This window comes from Pyxicephalus adspersus, chromosome 6 (assembly GCF_032062135.1).
Source record: "Pyxicephalus adspersus chromosome 6, UCB_Pads_2.0, whole genome shotgun sequence".
Taxonomy (NCBI): Eukaryota; Metazoa; Chordata; class Amphibia; order Anura; family Pyxicephalidae; genus Pyxicephalus; species Pyxicephalus adspersus.
Window position 1 is genome coordinate 76463491 of NC_092863.1, and position 24008 is coordinate 76487498.

Genomic DNA, 24008 nt, shown 5'->3' on the forward strand with positions numbered 1-24008 from the left:
TTTTAGGTATCAAGGATAAACAACACATTTCAATCAATATACTAAAAACATATTCTTTATTTGTATTACATGTTTAAAAAACATTGTGGAATCAATATACTTTTTACCAGCCTGTCTAAAAATTATAAAACCTCCTTGCTTGGAGCAGGGTCCTGGGAAAAACAATATAATCTAAATAAAATCTAACTCAAAGGACAGAAGATCTGGCAACCCAATGCCCAGTTTAATTATTTTCAAAATCTTTCACAAGTCTGGTCTTCTTCTTCATGAAATAATAAAGTGGAATAAAAATTCCCCTTTAAAAATATGGCGACCAGGCAAGGCTTACTCACCTACGTGATTGCTCTCTTCAACTGTCAAAATCACTGAGCTGCTCATGCTTCCCCTACAGTAGCTAGGACTGAACAAACTTGTCATCCTTGCCAATCAGATGTGCCAAAAATCGTAATGAAGAAGATAAGAAGATTGCGGCACCACAATGAAATGGACACAGGTGAGTACAAAAGGGTTCTGCTTTAATAAGGAGGTAATATGGCAATACAACAGAATCAGATAAACCTAGGTGTGCACTGCCCTGGATGATGGGACAAACAAGCCAAAGAAGGTAACTGACAGCAGCCTATGGGACTCTCAGGGAATTGAGAAACTTGTTTAGTTTAGAGACTGCCCAAAGATAGCAATCTGTCCAACAATAGGATTACAAGGGAGAGTCCCAGGAAATTCTCTAAAGCGGGGTTTCTAACGAAAACACCACCATGGTTACATTGGAGGACTGGCAAATTGCTATTATTCTGTTGCAGTAGAAAGTAATAGAAACATAGAGTTTGGTGTCTCTGTTGTAAACTTTGCAGATTATTTTTTCCACAATGCCTAAAGCTACAGAGATAAATTAGAGATTAAGCTTCTTGTTCAGAATGTGTAAAAACTTTATGTCCACAATCTAGGTACAAGTTTAATTTATGGAAGTTCTAGATCTTCCCACCTAGTTCTGATTTTCTACTTTTAAAACACTGTATGCTAAGGATTAGTAGTGGCCACACACATTGCACTTTGCTTTTGTAATTGTTCTACTAGGTGCTTTATAATTGCCAAAGAGTGTAATGTAAGAGCCTACCTAAAATAATAATTTATTACATATACAATTAGGTAAACATAAACTCAGAATTGTTGGTAAAAAAAAGCTAGCCCCACTTTTAATGATTCTAGATCCACCAATAATAATTAAAAAAAGATCTACCTACATAGTACTGATACCTGCCGGTTATTCCCCACATGGGACACTCAGTGGTTCCTGTACACCAGGGATCTGCAATCTTTTTGGACTACTAGCCCATTTCAGGAGGTCAAGAAGGCACACTAGGCCAGAAAAAACAAGGTGTCAAAGGAAAGGTTTTTTCCAACCGTGACTGCAAGCGAGCAGCCGCGGTGTAGTCTCTGTACGTGTGCACATGCGCGTGCTTGGAATCGAAATGCCCCCTGAGATTCAACCGCTTGAAGGTGCTGTTGGTGTCGTTGCACACTAAACACAGGGCTTTGTTGCCGCATTGGACGAACAATAATTTGTCAGTCCATTCGGGGTTGAAGACACAACGTTTAAGGTCAACTTTCCGAGGACTGGTAGCTGCACGTTGCTTCTGCTCTTTAGGCATTGTAATTTGGATTACTGTGCCGGAACTCAATGATATTCATGATATTGCGGGAACTCGTGATAACGCAACAATTTAAATAGTCCGAATCCAACAATAGATACCTAGGGGGGCGTTAGGTCAGACTGGAATACTGGATAGCCCGTATCTGGCCTAAAGTTTGCTTACCTCTGCTGTACACCATGTCTGCATTTTAAGCTTCACCCAAAAGATCCAGGACATGGTTTGGATCGTGCAGTATCCTGCGGTATCCTGCAGGGTGTTCATTGCAGAATGCAGGTTCTTCTCCTTCCACCACTTTTTTTAATTAAATGAATAGGTGCTGATTAAGTACATCCATAAAACACACGTCTATCTGCATAATCTCAGGCCCCCAATCTCCTGTTTTACTTTGGCATTGACTTTTGAGGTTTTTAGCCTTCTGGTTAGTGGAGTTTACTCCACTGACTACTGGATCAGGACAAAGGTCATGGAAGGCAGTTACTGCAAAACTAACAGCAGATTGAAGGATTAGCAGTGTGGAGCTAAGAGTTATTATGCAACATGCTTATGCTTCTAAATGTAAGCAGAATTACAGTCTGACACAATGTCTGACAAACCTGTCTCCCAATTCCTCCTTGCCCACATAGTTATTCTATGTGGTTTTCTCCCAAAATATTGCCATCTGTATAAAAAAACACTATTCCCCCAATTCACAGTACAGAAGTTTCGGTAGCAGCCATTGTGCATGGTTAGGCCATGAAGTGCTGTAAAAGTGAAATAAAAGCATCTGATTTTGCTTACTGCTGGGCGGTAGTTGGTTGAAGCATACATTCTGCATAAGTTTCAAAGAAAAGTCAGTTTAACAATTTCAGTTATTTGTAAAAATGCAAATCTATTGGAGCAGAGGAGATCAGTATTGCAACTAATAGTTTTTTTTAATATTGGTATTATTTCTATTGATTAATTGGCAAAGAGAAGGTTGGGCTTTAATTGCCAGATGTGCTCATTGGTCACTATGTCACTAAGTGCTACGCCACATTATCTTGTATTTATATATAAAGATAATGCAGTGCTTTTACAAAGTCCATAGTCAAGTCACTGTATAATAAACCAGTGCCACTTTGTAACCAGGATCGATGATCTTAAAGTAATTTTCCTTGGCAAAATAACATCTGGACTGTCCCTGATGCAGTTCTGACCTAACCAAGGTTTTCACCTTTTATTTCTGCTGCAAAATACCATTGATAATTCAAGGCTGTTCCTTTTAATAGATAGGATGGCTCCAGCAACTGTCACTTCATTGTCTCAGAACCCTCTTACATTTCTTCTTGCTACCAAGTCACCTTTTGCCCTGTTTCTCTAAATTGAATGCCCACTGCAGGCTGGAGATGGCGAACCCGGGATCCACAGCAAGCAAGGTCCAAGGAATGATGGACCAATTATCACAGACGCAGTCTCTCTACATCTTAAGGGGTACTGAGTGTCTGGAATAGTAAAATCTGTACCAGCCATTTGCAGGCCCACCAGTGACTTATGAGACTGGGGCCTGTTTCACTGCAAACATGCTGCCTAATAGAAAACATTTTTTTTTAAATTTAATGCATAAAAAATGCAATCACTAAAAAAATCCCTAAAATATACTTTTTTATCCTGCAGCTTTTAAAAGCAATGTTTGTAGAGTCTGCTCTTATTCATGAACTCTCTTTAAAGCATACTAGAGATCTTAGTCCTCACACTCCTGCACCACTGTTGTATCTTGTATTGATGAAGGGGTTAGAGGATGGACCCCAGGGGCACATGGGCATTTAACATGCCCAGAAATGTTAAATACTGCTAATGAGGCCGATTGAGTGCAGAAACTGAATGGAACAAAGGTAGAAAACACAGGCTGCCAAAGAGAAAAGTGTAAAAGCTTTCCTCTTGCAGGTAACTGCTGTAAATGTTTAGGGTGAAGATGGAATCAATTTAAATGGGATGACAGATAAATAAACTGCTGCTGTATATCAGCAAGCCTCAACCAGGGCTCCACCAGAAGTTTCTCGAACTGTTGATTGACCGCAAACTTATAAGACCCTCCATAGATGGGTTGATCCATAGACCTATCTGCATGACTCAAATGATGTTTTTAGTTGTCTATAAAGGTGTTATTTTAGCCACCATTGTAGGGGGGATTCTTTCCAATGGTCACCAGGCTATTTTCTCAATACCCTCCAATAAATTTCTTTTAGCAAATGTACCCTGACGCCAAAATGTTTTTTTTTTACGTCAACTGTGAAAAGGTTGAAAATATTACCTTGCACAAGTCTGCTTACTAAAGAAATTCATGTTAACAGAAACACATTGATACAAACTGATAGAACGGACTGATCTTGTGTTGCCATGGCAACTACACAGACTTTGTCATTTTTCTGATAGCAGATACCAGATTTAACAAAGGTACCAGCAATTGTTCATAAGTTGGGAGTGACGATCAACGGGGTTTGTGGGATTTGGCACTTCGAGGATGGACGTTATTGATGCTGTCTATGGATCTTCCCATCTATGGAGGGTCATATCAACTTTGGGCTGTTATTTATGAACAAAAAGAATTTGCCCTGGTATTTGTTTTCAGAAAAGCAAAATCTGCCTAGTTTTCAATACTGATCACCGGCAAAATTAATGCCTCTTTATTTTTTGTACTTTGAGATGCTCCCAGCAGCAATCTTTATAAAATGGGGTAACCCATTCATGTCTTAGGAAACCTCTTTTCTAGTTACTATATCCATAACTCACAGTACATTAGTGCGGTGGTCAGTGGGAGGAATGCCTCTTGCATTGCTGGCCAGCGGAAAGAATGTCACAGATAGCCAAAAAGATCATTGGTGTAACTTGAACTGACCCGAGAGTTCAAAATTGCTCATTGCTCAATGAAACCCCAGCAGCCTCTGGAGGAACTCAGGTTAAGAGACACTGGCCCAGAGTATAGATAAGAAAAATTTGTGACCTCTGTAAGGTTTTTATAGCTGCAAACCCCACAGCTGTCACCAAATAGAAATCCTCTTTCTTTCCTGTTATCTAAAAAGGTAAATTTCCCATTGCTTTGACAAGAGTCACTTTTCTTAGAAAAGCAGGGGGACTATCACATAAAAGGGAAATAAGATCTCTTGTTGTACACAAACATCTCCTGTGTGTAGCATCTCCAATGATTGTGTGAGAAGTTTTTCTTCACATGTGTATGGCAGTCTGGGTCACATTGGCTCAGATTTCCACTCATACAAAGTGGATCAGACCCACGTCATTGAACTTCAGGCACGGCTAATAGTATGTTTCCACTATGTGAATGTTTCCCTTATGTGTTTTTTTTTAAATGTAGCCTATAGCCATCTGCACTGGTATGAAAAGCTTTATCATTTGCATTGTTATCAGGCTTGCTTCTGGGCAGTTCATTCATTTCAATGGGTCGTTCAGCACACCAGAAATCACAAGAAATCCAACATACTGAGCTATCAAAAGTGCATCCCACAGCAGTGCAGAGCGGGTGAGTCATAATCAGCTCTGTGCAATGTACAGGTATTTCTAGGTGGTATATGTAGGTGCAACAACTGAGACCAAAGCATTATTGGTAATTCTGCATGTGCAGCAAAGTGATTTAGACAGCTAAAGGAAGCGATCAGACAGGTAAGAATGCTTATCACAGAATAGACATCGCCTGTCTCTTTCTGCTATAACGACCTGTCTGATCTGAAATTTTGAAAAGTGGAACTTTAGGGAAGGAGCCAAATGAGATCATTGTACTTTAGTTGAAAGTGCAATCATCCTATACAGAAAATCAGAACCCCAAATCAAACATTCCATAAATTGCAACTTACCAGACTCAAGATGAAGTGACATTATTGTTTAAGCCTTTTTCTCCTATATTGTTTGTAATTCAGCCAATAACCAATAATACTAATCCTTTTCCTGGTGTCTGCACTCATTCCTTCATTGCATATATGAAGGCAGTCATGGTGGTCACCCATGCAAGGCTTCAAATATGCATTTCTCGGAAGATTGTTCGGTATTTTCAGTACTTGCTGAATGCAATATTGGCCTTAAAAAATGCCACATGGAAGGCTGGTAAGCTGCAATATGTTACATTTTTGTAGCACTAGGTCCCAGGTTCAAATCTCGCCCAGGACACTATGCGTATGGAGTTTGCAGGTTCTCCCTATGTTTCCTTCAGGTACTCTGGTTTCCTCCCACAATCCAAAAACATGCAGTTAGGTTAATTGGCTTCCCCCAAAACATTGTCCTTAGACTGTATTAAAAACATATGACTATGGTAGGGATATTAGATTGTGAGCCCCATTTAGTGAGTTAGTAACATGACTATGGACTTGGCTTTTTAAAGTGCTCCGTAATATGTCGGTGCTATATAAATACTGTGTAATAATAATTTTTGTTCTTGGGTTTGGTTATCTTTTTGATCCTACTGTCTTCACTGTAAATACATGACAAGTTAGTTTCCTTCACAGAGCTGGATTTCTCAAAAGACTGTGGTGCCATGGTAATAAAGGGCGGCATTTCTCTGGAAGTCTCCATTGCAGAGATAATGGGGTTCAAAGGTTAGTGGCTACCAAAAACTGACAGGACGCATTGTATGGTGCGTGAAGTTTCTGCTTTTTGGATCAGAAATGGTAAGCAGGGAGCAATATGACAGGCAAGCATTGTATAATAGTTTTAGTTTTGTGTCCTTCTCCTGGCCTAGGGGAGAAGCATAAATCTCTTCCCCTCTCATTATTCTCTATGACTTTAGAGGTGGACAAGGACATAAGCGTGCACTCTGTGGAGTGGAGACGCCATTACAGAGTTGAAGTGAATGAGGATGTGCAGCGTTTAGCCTGACATGAACCAATACAGGGCAATGTAGGGTGAGCTGTTTGCACATTTCATATCAATGAGGGAGAGAAGTGGGGTCATCCTTTCACCTTTCCTTTTTTAAACATGGCTTTAGGCTGGGTCTACACAGACTGTTTCCCCAGCGTTTAACCCCGAGCCTTTAAAAGCCTATGTTTGAAATTCAGGCATTTTAAAATAATTTAAATAAATGGAAGCGTTTACCCGTGTTAACTCCACATTTTAATTTTTAAAACGTTGCAAGGAGCGTTATCTCACTCAAAAATTTCCCTTAAGGAAACGACCTGGTGTAGATTAGTCTATTAAATGCATGGGAATTTCCAACACGGGCTTTTAAAGCTTTAGGTTAACCTCCCTGGAGGTCTAAATAATAGGTATTTTTAAATGTCAAAATGGTACATTTAAAAATACTTATTATTTTAAATTTCCAGCCTGGTCCCACCTTCCAACCACACGCTCATACTGTCCAGCCCGGCCGGCATTTGTGTCCCCTGGCCTCGTGTCCCCAACATTCACATGCTGGGGTCGCAGATGCCGGCCAGTATTTGTGTAGCCTGGCAATGCCAGGGGAAGCAGACGCCTCGGGCACGTGGGGACCAGGTAAGACTTGAAAACTCCCTGACAATTCCACCCTGAGTGTGGCTCGGGTTCACCGCTTTTGGTATGAATAATTCACCCCAAACCACACCCGGGAATACAGCCAGGGAGGTTAAACGCTGGCGAAAAGGTCCGTGTAGACCCAGCCATAGATATTGTTTATTATTTGGTTTGAGTTTCCCCCAACACCCCTAATAAAATCTTATACAGCTTGATTCCCATGGAAATATCTTATCTGACAGTAGGAGGCCATTATATGTCTGTATACACATTTACTGGTTATAATGAGTGAGGTGACAGAGACGCCATGACAGACATAGCAGGGAGATCTCCCTCAGGCAGGTATTAACCCGGCCGGCCTGTAGGGGGCGCTCTCTTCGCGGCTGTAACAGTGGGCGGGCAGCCGTGGTGACGGAGTGCAGTAGGACCGCGCCGTCGCTTCCATTTCCCGGCCAGGCAGGCCGCCTCCTCCTCTCCGCCTCGGGAAAGCCGCGCCGTGTCCGTGTCCCGCGCCCCCAGCATGGAGTACGAGTGGAAGCCGGACGAGCAGGGCCTCCAGCAGATTCTGCAGCTGCTCAAAGAGTCGCAATCTCCGGATACGTCCACCCAGAGAGCCGTGCAACAAGTATCCTTCCTGTGTGCCGCGGCCTGTCCGCTCTTCGCCCGGCTTGTCTGTGGCGGACAGGTCGGGGATTGGGCCTAGTCATTGAGATGCCGGCTGCGGTGCGGCCGGTGAGTGTCGGAGGTCTGACAGGCGCCCAGCTCTCCCTTCCTCCGCCTGGTCACTGCCCCCCCGAGGCCTGACCCTTCCCGACACACCCGGCTGGCCAGGGGGGACAAAGCACACCAGATTACCGGCTCATTGCAAGGCCTCGGGGGTCCAGCAGAGCTTCCAGGAAGCGGCATGGAGGGAGCACATGTTCCTTGTCAGGGTGACCTGTTGATCATCACTTACCTGTCATAGGAAACAAGAGGACCTGTCATTGCTTGTCCTATGGCTGGCCATACACCACATGAGCTCCCCTCATCTCACTGTTATGACTGGGGGAAGATTGATCGGATCCGGGAAGATCCTGGTCCGGTCAGCTTCCTCTGAACCCAGAAATAAGCCGGCACTTGTCTCATTCCATTACCATAGGCGTATGCTTGGACAGTCCCACCATACGCGGTAATGATCACTGCCAGCTTTTATATGTCTGGGCCCCCCGGTGCCACCGAACCTTCATACGCGGATCTCCATCTGCCTACAGTGTCCCAGCCAAATAATTTCTGTCTCATAAAATGTAATTAGTCACACGACATCTAATGAATATTTCTGTGTTCCATATTCTCCCTGGGTCTTTGGGGAATGTGTCTCCATGTAACATCCCTCTGCAATGCTTCCATTCCCCGACATGTAGCTGCAGGGCAGTAAAGCTGCTACCAGTAACATTGCAACACTGACAATAGCGTGACGTCTATGGGTGTCTCACATTGTCAGATTCATTTAAACCCAAGTTCTGTCCTAGGAGTCGGTGGCATTGCTTGGGGATGACCCGTTAGGAAGGGGATATTTCGGGGTTCACCAGACCTTGGTGGCTGCACTCCTTTTATTTTTACCCTGTAATGCTATGAATAATAATTCCTGGCCCTTGGTGTCCAAAATATCAGGAGCCTTGCTTGTGTCACAGGTTGGATTATAAGAATGTCTGACTTTCTCCTGTTACACGGTGGCTGATGGGACTAGTAGTTTGCATAGAAATTCTTAGTTTGTGGTTTCCTTTTCAGAAGTGCCAAGAACACGGGCTGCAGGTATTTTCTGTGCAGAGACTGAAAAGGGAAGTCATGCAACTTTCACATGTACGGCCTAGTAAACTGAAATAAATACACTGCCTGGGGGCAAAGAAGTCTAATATTTCATTAGATTCGTTATTAGCTCTGATAAGCTTATGCAACGCCATATTTATTTCTGTCCAGAGTTCTATTAATTCTTCACTAAAGTTGGTATTGTTGATAGGAAGTCAGTGCGCTGTGTAAGGACTTCTCCGGCACATGCCAAAGATTCACATGGGGTTAAGGTCTGAACACTGGTGGCCAATCCATGTGTGAAAATGTCTCATGCTCCTTAAACCAATCTTTAACAATCTGAATCTTGGCTTTGTCATCTTGAAATATGGCCGTGCCATCAGGGAGAAGAAAGTCCATTGATGGAAATACCTGGTCGTTCAATATATTCAGCTAGTTGCTGACCTACACCTGACCCACTAAAATAACCCCAAATCATAACACTGCCCCCACAGGCTTGGGGGACAACTTTTTTTGGCCAGGCGGTTGTATTCTGGCTGCTTTTGTGTTTAGATACTTCGTTAAAAATTGTTAACATGTCATGTGAAGGAATTTATAATTGATACAATTTACATGTTGCCAGTGATGAAAACATCAGCAAGGATCAATAACATCCATTCTATCAATGACTTATCCCAGAGATTGATGATTCTGCCATGGCATAGAGAATTATCAATGTGCAACCTCTGGTTTTCCACCATCTTTATGTTATCTGAATTCTGATCATGTTCTGATATTGTGCTGTTGGTGGTTTTTATTAGCTGATGGTGATCACATTTTAGAGCAGTGCTCAACCCAAAAACTTTCTTAAGTGTGCAGAAATTGTAGGCAGGTGGCAGCTCCTGTATTGTGACACAACTCATCAGTAAGCACCCAAAAACAGCCGGGTGGTTGCTGAAAAAGTGCAGGGTGCTGCGCCCGGCTAAAAGGGCTGAGGAGAAAACTGTAGATGTAAAGCTCTTTTGTCATTCTATTAAAAACCGAAATCTCTGCCGAAAGGCTTTATGTTTTGGATGTATCTGACAGTTTGGTAGTTTTTAGAATCTTCTGTAAGACTAACAGTAGATAGAATTGTCTCGTGTCAGTTGATTTGCCTTTATCGTCCAGCATGCTAGAGTTTGTATTTTATTGTGCCAGTATTATTTTATGAGCTGCATTTGGCAGTCTTGTGATATCTGCGGCTGAGTGACATCTGCGGCTGAGTGACATCTGCTTAGAAATATCCGATTGGTTATAATGTAGACAGATATTTGTTATATCGCTCAAAGTATTTGTTAGTTGTTGGTAATTTGTCAAACTGATGTTAGATAAAAAACAAATCTGGTAAAAACTTTGACAATATGGAAGAGGTCATATCTGGCTTTTTTAGGTGAGCTGAAGCTGTCATTCTCATTCTTTCTGCACACATTTCTAGGTGCGTGACATGGCAGGACGCTTGTACTGAGCTTAGAAACAGGTTTAATAAGTGTATGACCAGCAGGAAAGGGATATAACTTCTGTCCGGTTAAATTGTGCTGTCTGCACTCAGCTAGAGAGCTTTCTCTTAACTTCCTGTCCTAAAGACACAACAGGAAATGAGAGGAAATCTTTACAAAGCTAACAGTTTTCATCCTAGTGAGTTGTATCTGGAACGGTTGTCGTCATCAGAGGATTTTACATCACATATTTAGATTCTCCTTCATGTTAATGGCATTGGTCACTAGGACAATCAAACAGGTTATTCTCACCAGCAGGAACTCTCCTTACTTGTAAATTACTAACCTGTATTTTTAATGAGTGTAAACTCAAAAATAAAAATGTAATGTGATTTTAAGTCATTAGGTGTAATGACTGCATTAGTTTTCTTTCCTCCCCATGCTGTGTCAGGACAACTGAAACCTCACCCTCTGCTCTTCTCGATTACCTAGGTGGGGAGGGCTCTATAGTGCTCAGATCAGTCCAATCGATACCTATGCAGGATAAACTTAGCACTTAACATCAGCTGATAAGATTTCTGGAAAAATTAACGGGAGCTTCTCTAACAGATATACCAGAATGCTTTTAGTGGTTTATTTAACAGATCAATGAGATCTATTGAGAGCAAATAAGGGGAGTTAATTGGTATAGTTGGAGTACCATTTACCAGTAGGTAATGTCAGCAGGTAATTATGTTCCCCTATCTGCTTTAAACCATTATTACTGTGCTCAAAGGTCCTGCAAAAGTTTCTCCTCTTAAGCTGCATACACACGTGCAATTATAGTCGTTGGAAAGGATCTTTCACAATCCTTTCCAACGACTAAGGACGGCACGATGCATGAACGAGTGCTGTAATTACAACACCATTCTACTCTATGGGGAGGGGGATAGACAGAGCGGCACCCTGCTGCGCACTCTCCCCCTTCACTTCCATTAGGATCGTTCATCGTCGGTGGATCTGCCAGGACAGTCGTTCCGTCAACGGGCGCTGTACACATGCCAGATTCTCGTCTGATATCGGCCCTCAGCTGATTAGCAGGAGAGAACCATTGGACGTGTGTACATAGCTTTAGAGGTGGTCCCATCATGCCCAGGGTATGCAGGTCTGTTCTTTACCCCTCCATTCCCCATGTGGCAGTGCTTAGACCTGAATGTTGGCTACCTGGAGACCAAGTGCTGCTATGTAGAAAGTGTCATAAGTCCTTCCATGTGTGCTGGGGCAGTTAGCGAAAGCTACTTATCCACTTCCTATAAAAGTTATTCTGTAAAATTTGCCAAGCATCGTTCACCTAAAAAGGAAATAATATAAATCTTGGAGCTATGTAAGTCACACAAAGGTAAGGCTTTAAATGTTTGCCAGTGCATATTTAAAACTCTGAAACCCTGGAAAACCCTGAAAAACCTGGCTCAGCAAAGCTTGCCCACAAATACTTGCCTGACCCAGCAAAGCTTGCCCACAAATACTTGCCTGGCCCAGCAAAGCTTGCTGATAAACACCTGTCCCCTTGCTGCAGTTTTGTTTGTGAGAAATGGTATCCTGGCATCCCAGCACTTCCAGGGATATTGATTTGCCCTCGGCTGTCCCTCCTTCCTCCAGGTCAGTAATGATCACTTGCTAGCTGGAGGGTTTTGTAGAAAAGAAGCCATCAGACACTACTTGGCTTCAGCGACAATGTAACAAATTGTTCAGTATTAATAAAATAAATATATACAATAATTAAAAACCAAAGCATTGAAACAGTTTACCAAATACACTTTGTCTTTATGTGCAAATGTAAGTATTCAAACTGTCATATGGGTCTCTGTCAATGTTTTCACCCAAGATTTACTCAATTTTCCCAAATCTAAGCTTTAATGAACAAAATCTTGGTTGCCAACAATAATGGTACGCACACACGTCAGATGATTGTCATCCGGTTATCGCCTCAGGGCTGACATCGGACGAGAATCTGATGTGTGTACAGCGCTCGGACGAGAATCTGATGTGTGTACAGCGCTCGGACGAGAGTCTGATGTGTGTACAGCGTTCATCCAGTGCCGTTCATGGATCTACCCTCGTGCATCTGTGAACGACTGCAATACAAAAGAAGTGAGTAGAGTGCAGCAGGGTGCCGCTTGCTTGTTCCCCCCTATCCATCGAGCAGAACTGTGCTGTATATACAGCACCCGTTCGTGCATCTTTCAGTCCTTTGTCGTTGGAAATGATTGTAAAAGATCCTTTCGAATTAAAAAAGTCTAACGTGTGTACGCAGCCTAAGTCTCCATGAGAGCTATTGTCACACTGGTGCTGCTGCTTATGGCCCTGGGCATCAATGACCTCTGGTAATAAATAGATTGAAGGACAAGTTCATTTTTATTCTAATAATTCTTCATAAGTACTCCTTATCTAAAATCAAAAAAGCAGCGCTACATAATATGTTAGCGCTATATAAATCCTGTTTAATAATAAATTTACCTAGAGATCCCTGGTCCTGCTTTTTCCATTGCTGTTTTCTTCCTTTGTTCCACAACTTTCAGCATGTTCTATGCCTGCACAGTGATACCCCACCGACTTTATTGGGGCTGTACCCTAAAGCTCAGAAATTGGCTACCTATATGTCCAGGGGGTCACATGGCCAGCATGAGAATAAAGTTTGACTAATGCTGTCAATAACTTGTTGCATTTAGAGATAATTGTGTCCCAGTCAGTCTTATGATAATATATGGAAATGTTTTAGGAGTAATTATTTTGTGAATCTTGTCCCGTGCTGCATAGGGAGGAAATGTCTAGAAGGGACTTGATGTATCGCTTTGTCACTGAGTTATTAATATAACCAATCATCAAGAGTAAAAATAGATGCTGCTTAGGAATATACTTTACATTCATGGCATAACTCATGCGTGAACATTTTTGTTTTTAAAATTTGTGCTTTGTAGCCTTTAAAATCCAGTTCAGTGTCCTATGATTTTTATTATCCATATATTGCGATCCATTGCAATAGCTACCTTTTACTTTATTAGAAATGTCCTAATAGGTACCGGTATATATATACTTGGGATAAAAATACATGAAAGTGAAACCAAACCCACAGGATGAACCCAAAACCTTAATCTGGAAATGTTTAGTAACAATAATATATTCCTAATTGAACATAAACGTGATGTGTTCTGCAGGTTTTCCTTTAATTCTGCCCTCTAGTACATGTGCAGTGTGTGCTACATTTAAAGGCTTCCTCTGGCGAGAACTGTCACAGTTACCAGTGTGCTCATGTCGGCTTTCATCCCAACTGGCTGATGTTATTGCTGATCACAGATCTACTGCCATGGCAGCTGGTTATATAAATGACCCTTCCCTGCACTATTGGGGGGGGGGTGCTAATGAAGTTAGACTGACTGTAATAAACACTTTGTATGTAAATGCTCTGTGATCTAGTCACAAACTAGGCATCCATAAAACTTTGCATTGTGATGTTTTACATTTTATTACAGAAGCATAGTGAGGAAGGCTTTTTAACAGACTGCAGTGTTCATCTTTTCACCTACAAACAACTAATGTTCCATGATGGACACTATCTACATTAGAAAATATGACCCTTGCAGTTTGGTAGCTGGATTGAAATCCTGCAAAAGTTGTTGGATCTGTAAATGAGAAAGTGTCCGGACTCGCATAGCTCTAGAGCAAGTTAGTAAAGATGTTGGTTATATCATGTGTAAGTTGGAGAAGAGGGGTCTTTGGTGTTTAAAAAAAGTTAATAGGCTTTGTAATTAGGGAAGGTAATAGGTTCTAATTTATGTATATGTCTATTTATCTTGTGTGTTATGTCCTTAACCCTGTGTCTCAGAAATTGGAACAGCTCAATCAGTTTCCAGACTTTAACAATTATCTAATTTTTGTTCTCACAAAATTAAAATCAGAAGGTAAGTTCTCCTTTCTATTATTTGTGTGCTTATACCTGTATTAAAGAGACATTATTGGCAATATATGAAACAGATGATTTTCACTGCTTTTCTAAATACATTTGTAGAAGTGGGCTTCCTGGAACCTGAAGGAACGTCCTAATTGTGCTAGTGTCCATGTTCCTAATGAAATTACCTTCACATTGGTTTGTGAATAGATTTTTTACATTGATGTGACCCCCATCCCCATCGGACTCATTACTCGCATTGTTCTTGCCTACTTAGCCGCAGAGCTCCTTTTAGGTCCAGAGACAACGAGGAACTGAGCACTGACATCATCTTCAAGGTGGGGTGTTTGGCAGGCTAAAGTGAAATAAATCTTTGTAAAATCCTTTTGAGGGACACAGGTGCTTCCCCCTTTGTGTTTTTGAAAATGCTTTTGAGGATGCTTGCTACCAAGTGAAGCACAGCAGGAGAAGTGGATGACTGGTCCACAGTCTCACCTCTGTTCCCCGCCCTCCTGTAGGCAGCAGAATAACTTACAGATACTTTGACTTTTAATAGACTCTAAGAGCTTGATTTTGAGTGGCTCCCCACAGCTGGCACCCTGCCATTTGCTCATCTCATGTCAGAACTAATTAAAAAAGAACCAGCTTCTGCACTTTTGACAGCTACTGGCAGTAGCAACCCTTATTCATTAGCTATGGGGGCTGCTGCAGGGAGATGTTACACCTAGTGTCTCCCCAAGCAGTAGCATTTCCTGGCATAAGGAAGCTGTAATCTTGCTTCCACCCCCCATTCATTCGCTATATGGATCTGCTGCCTGGAGATATTACGCATCTCCTGAAAGGTGTCAGTTCCCTGGCATGAGGAAGCCACAAACGTACCGCAACCTCATGCCTTAGAAAAAAGTTTTACGCAAATCCCTTTATTTTTTAAAGGATTACCTATTACTGAACAGTAGAAATATGTATATACATTACCGCTTAATTTCTTTTTTAGAAAAATTAACCCAACAATAAACTTTTCAGTGTTTGCTGAAATATTCACCATGGTTTATCTCTTTTCTTCACCTCATACTTCTTTTTTGACTTATTATATGCTTCCCATGAGCATATTAACTGATTGGTCTAGTGCTTCTTTCAAACAAATACTTCCAGGTGAAATATGGGTACTTGAACTCTTGCAATATTAAAAAGAAAGTCTCTTGTCTGGATGGTGGATTGAGTCGAGCAAATAATAAATAATTATGTAGAGGAAGGGGAAAAATGTCAGTAATATAGAGCGACACTTATGTATGTCTGTACTTTATTTAGCTGGCTTTACCTTGTACATTTTCTGCTTTTCAGCTGACGTCACGTGTTTTTACACTCATTTTTTTCCACATATATTTTAGGTGGCTGATTCAAAAATCCATAATGCTGATGAATGCAATTTAAAAATAGTGCTAACATACCTGCTGTAGGCAATACTGCTGTGGTTTCCTTCCAACTCATTACCTTTTCCTTAAAGATACCGAAGTGATTTTCTTGTTTATGAACCAGTGATCAGTGATATCGCTGGCTCTACTGCATTAGTGTTGCCATGTAGACGTTACCACGCCATCATTATTGTATAATCCTCATGTTACCGCCATTGTATCGTTGTTGCAAGTTCGTCAGTGATTTTTTTTTTTTCTTTGGATGGCTTCCTTTAGCACTTGAATCTGTTTTATGGTTTAAAAAGTACCATAATAATTGCAAGTATAACACCACAAATTACAGTAGTAAATAGTTTTACAAGTCAGCCCCTGGTATGCATTTTCTCTTAAGTGTACGTATTAAAGCAGGACTTTGTGCAAGCCTAAATTTTAATCAGCAAAATGTTAAAGCAACCTGAACATCACTTTTTCTGCTATTGTTCCACAGAATTGAAGTAATTTGTGCAAGCCGCAAAAACCACACTTTAAACTACCTGTTACTATGGTAACGTGTGAATAATGGCCCTTTTCTCCATAGCATTTTGCTACATTAAACAAATTGTATACTTCACTCATAACATTTTGCATTTCTTTAAACACAGATTTTTATCCTCCACTAAGTGCAAATGTTAAACGAAATCTGCATTAAAACTTTTCTGCATCTCTGTAGATAAAACACTTTAGTTATATTGCCTCAGTTTCTTAAGCTTTGGGAGGGGGGTGACCCTGGGTGGGTTTCTTAGTTTACTTGATGTCCCAACCAAATACCCAGAAAGTCTGTGTCCTCCCTGATTTAAAGTGAATTGGTGATAGGTTTGCCATTGCTGGTTGGTTTAAAAGAGAAGAGAAGCTGTGGACTGGACGTCAAAAAGTTGGCAAGACAACACCTTGACAAATTTAGTGTTCATAGTTGTTGTTGCTGCCATTGGAATCCGGTAACACCTATCATTTTGTCAGCTTTCTACTGCCTGCCTATCTTTTGTTCCAACTTGAAAATGTCCACCCCTTTAGTATGTCATTTTTCCATCTTTTTATTATACATCAATGGCCCAGTGTCCCTGTATTGTGACCCAAATTTTCAGTAACCACACAACACAGCCATGTGGTTACTGAAAAGTGCCGGGTGGTGCACCTGGGAAAAGGTCTTGGGAGAACAATGTGAATTGAAATATCAGGACTAGTCACCTAGCAAGTTAACGTGAAAGTCTAGAAAGAAATGTACTTTCTTCCTAAAAGCTTGTTTCATGTCCAATGGTCGGTCACTAATTACAGACGCTAAAGTGGATGAAATGAATGCTACCAGAAGCATTTGTGAAATCATTAGCGTCAGCCTCAATATTTCTATTTACAGGCTTCTTTTAATGATTATTATACATTTTTTTTTTTTTTTTTTCAATCTCCCCCCATTCCATCCATGGTCATCTTTTTCGGTTGTTAGGCGAAGGTTTTTTCTTCCATTTTGAAACAAATGCCACACTTCTATATTGCAGAATATAAAACACCTTTTTGCCACTTTTATTATTTAGGTTCATTGCCACTTCTCAAAAGGCTTGTATATTTAGTCATTTATGTAAAACTGTGTATCTGGTTGTCACTTTGGCTATCACTATAACTCTATTCTATTTATTTCTAAAAATCATTTCGCCAGGCAGCAGCCTAAGAATTGGATCCAGGGGGCTTTACAGGCACATCTAAAAAAAAAATTACACTGATAAATAAGACAGCAAATAATTCTTGTACGCCTGCAATATTTGGCTTAAAATTAGATAAGAAGCCTGTTTCCTGCCTCTCTAATATGTCTTTTTTTTTTTAAATCATTTTGGACAATGTAGACATTAAACTTAGAAGCTTGACACAAAATGTTACTATAGTATCACATTGTTTCAAATGCTGGGATTTATTCTGTATAGTTAGCTATATTGGCTAACAACTGCTACCTTACAATAGGCAGTCCCTAAATGTGGATTCTCTGAATAGAGTCTATTGTGTGCAGAGTTCTGTTGCAGTCAAAGCCTTTTTGACGGTGAGCATTTTCTGTTTCAGGTCTTTCTATGCATTTCCACATCATTCTGCCTGCCCCATTCTAGGTTTAAATATACAAATTAGCTCCTGACAGCGATTATCCTTTTGTGAATCACCAGTGTCCCTTTGCACTGGAAGATTTGCTCCTAATTGTAGCACTTTGAATAGCTATGTTCTGAATGTGCTATATATGCTTTCATGTGAAATACTGCTACATTTAGGCTGTGGATTCTAAATGCCAAGGCCGATGAGTTAGACAGTGAGCCAATCCAATCAAGAAAGCAGAGGACATGAACACCTATAACATTAATGTCCTGCGCCAGATGGAACTGATTTTAGTTTTATTATGGTTACTGGCTAGATTGATGTGGCATTTTAGTAGTGATTTACCACACACAATACTGTAACTAACATTAAAGATATTGTGGTGAATCTTTCATTAAAAACAAAAAACAAAAAAAAAAACACTTCCCTTTACCTATGAAAGATCCTTTAATCCATGTACAAATTGTGCCAAGAAACCCCCCCCTTTCCACTGGCTGTTATTTCTTCTCTTTCTAGAGTTTGCCTTCTTACAGGTTCTTCCTGATGTCTCCAATCTCGCACTGCAAAAAAACGAGATTGTATGGCACATCTTCCTCCAATTGTGTCTCAAAAATAAAAATCTCATTGTGCATGTGTGTAATCAAGCATTTTTTTATTTGGAAAGATGGATGAAGGTAGGAATTGGGGCTTGGTAATCCTGTCCTATGTTTCAGTAATGATAGGTGGTGGGGAAGGAATGCTCACCTTCTCCATACTCAGTGACCACCCCTGCTCCATTGGGGATGTGCTCTGCTTGGGCCTGGATGGACATTCTTCAGCTCAAACACTGATGTTAGAGGAAAAAAAAATAAACTCAGTGTTAAAAACTTATGCAGGTTTTGCGCTCACCATCTCTGAAGGAGAAGCAGAGTTTAGGAAAAGTGAGCTTTAGCTATTTGGAAGTTCTCTATTAAGCCTTCCAGCCTGTATCACATCCAAGCTACTGACATTTTCAGAAGTAAAGGGTGGCTGTGGCAGCTCATTTTACTACCACACAGCATGTAATTAGGCAAGGTGTCTATTTCCTTTTCTCTAGAGAAAATACAAATCTATAAAGCTTTATTAATAGTCACAATTTTCTTTATTAGTTTGAAAGTGAATTTAGTGTTACAATTCTGTCCATGTGCTTTTTGTCTCCCTTCATTTTTTGTTTGTAAATGGACAGGCTTTCTGCTTAGGAGGGGTTGTTCCCTGGAGTCAGTGGTACAGTATTACTCACACTTCAACTATGCTAAATGTTTATGAAATATGTGCAGCTTCTGCCTACCCTTTTTTCCTGTAAATTTATCTACATGCCAATGAATTAGTTTCATTTTTTCCGTTGTTTCACATATAGTCTCTGATTCGCAAGTCAAATGAAATGAAAAATAAGATCCATCTGTTGGCTTACTTGGCCAAGTAATATATTTCACCATGAGCAGATTATATTCTTAAGGCTCAACTATGCCTTTGTTAGCTCATTCTAATTAAATAGTAACAAGAGTTACTATGAGAATAGTAAGTGAATGTTTCATTTGTGGGCCTGGGTACCATTAGCCTTAATTGTAGATACAAACCCTTGGCAGCTTCGCTTCTGGGGGGCAGTTTTTATAAATGTTTAGACTTCTTAGTAACTTTCGTACTTTTCTTGTATGCACTTTTTGTTGAAATTCGAGAATTGGTGTCGACAGCGCCGTAAATACGATTTCCTTTTTGTATTTGTCCAAATTGACTGTCCTGGTCATTTCTGCTTTTTTTTATCTGAGGGGCCTCTGATCCAGAGCTGCAGATGTGCCATTGCTATTGGGTGTCTTCTGCATTCCATAAAGCTATTGGATAACCAAAAGGTTGTGTTCAAATCACACATGTGGGTCATGTGAATCGCAGAGGGAAGAATTAGATTGGTTGGAAATTCATGTGACTGCTTTGACACAGAGGGACAATGGACTTTTAAGACTTTTTTCAGTATCCTTGTGTAAAGTACTATGTATAGGTTAGCACTTTTGTATTTTTTTTATCTTTTGTAGTAGTAGTATTATAAATAATAAACAGTAAATAGTGCCAACATATTTCACAGCACTGTACATTAGAGGGGGGCAAATGACAGATACAAACATGCAATATTAATTTAATACTGAATTCTGTTATTAGATTTAAAGAAAATTAAGGTGTATTTCAGTTAACTAAAAAGTAATTTTTGGGTCTGAACCAGTATTTAACATTTTCATGCAGCATTTGGTAAATCTACCTTTTGGCTGCGGTTTCAGCTGCCAGTCATTTGGGGGAATGTGTCAATTAACTTTACATATTTCAATTTTCTTGGCAGATTTTCTCTACCTTTGTAATAGGAAGGGGATTTTTTGGCACAGATTATTAGTTGTATTAAGGTCTGTGATTTGTATAAGTCATTCCTAAATGTTTAGGTTCTGGTAGTTTTGGCAGAATGTTTAATTGTTCTCTTGAAAGGTAATCCTCTGTCCAAAGGTCTCTTGAAGTTAGAAATTCTCCATTTGTCTCTATCCATCTTGTCTTTAAGCCTGACTAGATTTTATATTTCTCTTCAGATATAAACCACCCCATCACAGTCATATTACCACCATTATCCCCTGTACTTGTGATGTTCTGCCTCAATTCCGTGTTTTGTGTAAATGCTAAATGTTCAGATTGGGTCAGACCTAAGAACCATTTCTCTGTCATTATCTATGGCAGCTACATGCAAGTTGATTCCTTCATCTAAAGAAAACGCAAGCACACCAAATAGAAAATTCTCCCACCCCAATTTATTGTGCAGCCCCCCCCCCCCCTCTTTACAGTGCTTAATATCCTATAATCCTCAATTATTTATCCTTTTTAGGAGCATTTGATCTGAATTGCTTTGTTGGCATTTATTTAAGAATAGGGTTGTGTTTGTATGATGGAGTAAATACTTGTATAATAAAAACTTTAAAGTATATTTGTAAATCACTTTAGAAAGCCATGTTGTTGTTTTTCACTTGGACTTCATAGATAAAGCCAGCTTTTATGGGCATTACAAATGGAGTCAATATTCTTCATTTGTATTTTTTTCTATACCAAGTTCTATGATTTATATGACTATTTGCAAAAATATTTGGTTTTTATGGCTGTTAAGCTCTAATTAAACCCATGTGTGACTTCATGCTAATTTTTTTCTCTTTCAGATGAGCCTACACGTTCCTTGAGTGGACTGATTCTGAAAAATAATGTTAAGGCGCATTTTCACAACTTCCCCAATGGGGTGACTGACTTTATAAAGAGCGAGTGCTTAAATAACATTGGTGACTCATCCCCACTAATCAGGGCAACAGTAGGTAAGTGCTCTGTTCCAGGAAACCAGGGTTCCTCCAGAGGTTGCTAGGGGTTCCTTACGTAATTTGTGACATTTTAGATCAGTTTAACTGACACCAATAATCTTTTTGGCTATCTGTAAGGGTGACATTCTTCCCAATGGCCAGCATTGCTAATGTACTTAATGTGCTTAATTAGCAGTGGTTTCCTAAGAAATGAAAAGGTATTTCAAGGTTTCCTCCATGTTAAAAAAAAAAAATTAGCCTATCCTAGAGTACAGAACAGGGCCTTTTAGTGAACCCAGAGCTTCATAAAAAGCTCAGTTAGCATATTGTGTTTTTCCAAGTACAATGGTATTTGTTTTTCCACCATTGTAATGTGAATTGAGCTATTATGTTTAGGCACTTTGTTTCTGCTCTTTAAATTTGCTATTGGTGAATACTGGCCTTTGCAAATCTCATGAGCATTTTAAAGATGTGAGTGAAAAAAAAAAACGTTTTTCAATGCAGCTGGTTAAAAAAAATACTGTCTCTCCAGCAACCCTAAATACAGCTTTCATTGTTTTGTTTTTTTACCCCTATTTTGAAATGTCAAAAGTACTTATAATTGAAAACTAGGTCTCTGTAGTCCTTGTAATTGATAGACTTTTAAGGAGCAACTTGTCCTCTGGGGAAGACATTTGTGGGGACATAGCCCAGCTGTAGGTAGTTATATAAGGTTGTATCGCTGTTTTTTAAGGCTATTAAATACTAATGGTTGCATATCTGCGTTTTAATTGATTATTAGGAATCCTAATTACAACGATCGCTTCAAAAGGAGAGTTACAGAACTGGCCGGAGCTGCTACCAAAGTTGTGTGGTCTGTTGGACTCTGAAGATTATAACACATGCGAAGTAAGAATATTTTAAAAAAAATGGTTTTATATAGTTTTTAATGGTTTTTAACATCCTGCGATTTAATCCCACTCTTTGATTTGTGTGATATTTTAGTTCTATACTTTTAAAAACAAGTTTGTTAAAATTGTGATATTTTGTGGTAGGTTCATGCTGATTCATTTAAAGTAAAAACAGTATTCTCTAAAGAATACCTACTGACAAAAAATCCCCCAGGTTTTTAGTTTTATGTCCTCATGTTCTCATTATCCTAAGTTTTAAACAATGTGCATGGTTCCATGCCTTTCCACTAATTAACAGTAATGGTGTTTACCTACCTGATAATTGGCAAAAAAAGAATTACTGCATTACAGTTCTTTCATACCCATGTTTGCTCCGGGGTGCATAGAAAACTGCAGCTGTGCACTTGTGTACAAATTAGAGTCTGCTTTAGGCAAAGAAAAATGGCATGTGTATATATAACAAGCAAATATAGAAACCAAGCTTTCACACTTTATTGTTTACGTAAAGCTGATTATATTTCCATAAATCTATTGATCAGCCTATGTTTTGTAAATGTAACATGCATATGAAAGAATTTTTTCTTTAGGACATGATCATTTAGTTCTTGTTATAACCATCTTTTTTTTTTTTTTTGCCTCAGGGAGCCTTTGGAGCCCTTCAGAAAATCTGTGAAGACTCTGCTGAGATTTTAGACAGTGATGTATTGGAAAGGCCGCTTAATGTTATGATTCCAAAGTTTTTGCAGTTCTTCAAACACAGTAGTCCAAAAATAAGGTATTTTAAATTATTTCCCTCTATAATGTAATGGCCATGTGAAGTTGGTGACTTTGAAGGAACTTGTATTTGTGTGTATGTATTACTGTTTATTTATTGAGAAGGCTTTTATCAAACAGAAGGGTAGCATTCTGTGACACATGATATACTAAACATTGTTGGCTTAGTACTGTAAAAGGTATTTCCCTTTAAACTTTCTGCACCTACAACCCCATCCCCCCACCTCTGTAATGAAATGTAAATGCTTAAATGATTTAGGGAAGGTTAGATTAAGGAATGTGTGTTGTGGTGACCGGTAATAGGCACAAGTAGGGAAATGACTGTGCTGTATTGGGGAAGCCATTTGCTAAATGTCCATCTGTATTTTTCAAACAGCTTCATAGGAGAGGAAGACTTGGTGAGGACATAAAGGGCCACCCCATTCGCTCTGACCTCTGCTGCACAGATCTAATATTTAAAAGTTGTGCATCAGGCTTGTTGTGAAATGTTTTGAACCACCTACAGATTTAAAACATTTAAGACGGGATGGCCAATGTCAAATGATACTGACAAACCTGCTTGCATTGCCTGTCTGTTTTTTGCTTGTGTGCATTTTAAATGTGTTCATGTGTTTTACACATTAATGTAAGTTTTGGACTCTGCAGCAATTATATATCATCTTTCTGTACTCCTGATTTAAGTTCTTTGATGCATATCACATTAAATTTGATTGTTTTCCTTCTTGTTTCCTCCAAAATAGGTCACATGCTGTTGCCTGTGTTAACCAGTTTATCATTGGAAGAACACAAGCTCTTATGATGCACATTGATTCTTTTATTGAGGTATGCTGGTATTTTTACCAGGCACATAAAGTGCTATAGACCTTTTAGATCTTGGATGTTATTCCAATTTATGTAAAAATTAGTCTTGTGATACCAATGTAGAAAATGTTGTCATTTTATAGATTGGGTTGCATACCTGTGGTTTTGAAAATCAGGTAGAACCAGCAAAGGGTAATGTCTGGAAATGATGTTTGGAAGGTAGAGAAAACAAAAACTAACAGTTTCATTAAAGCATCTTTTTATCATGGCTGGTGGAGAGGGGTTGGTAGAGTACTGTACAAAGCATCCTGAAAACAAAGCACTCTGACTCCTCCCAAGATCTATAAGCCTACCAGGTTTCCCCGATTTTAGGACATCCCCATTAAGTAAGCCACCCCCGATTTTTAAAAAAATAATTAAAATAAGACACTC

At 39.7% G+C, this 24008-nt stretch overlaps 1 protein-coding gene across 1 annotated transcript in view; it reads left to right on the forward strand.

Annotated features, from left to right (window-relative positions):
• Positions 1-7529: 7529 nt before the first annotated feature.
• TNPO1 (transportin 1) overlaps positions 7530-24008 on the forward strand; it is a 44314-nt gene continuing 27835 nt past the window's right edge. Inside the window, exons 1-6 of the mRNA XM_072416243.1 lie at positions 7530-7725; positions 14202-14277; positions 20980-21129; positions 21893-21999; positions 22643-22776; positions 23516-23597. Of these exons, the coding sequence (XP_072272344.1) occupies positions 7621-7725; positions 14202-14277; positions 20980-21129; positions 21893-21999; positions 22643-22776; positions 23516-23597 (654 nt within the window). The 5' untranslated portion in view covers positions 7530-7620. The remainder of the gene's footprint in view (positions 7726-14201; positions 14278-20979; positions 21130-21892; positions 22000-22642; positions 22777-23515; positions 23598-24008) is intronic.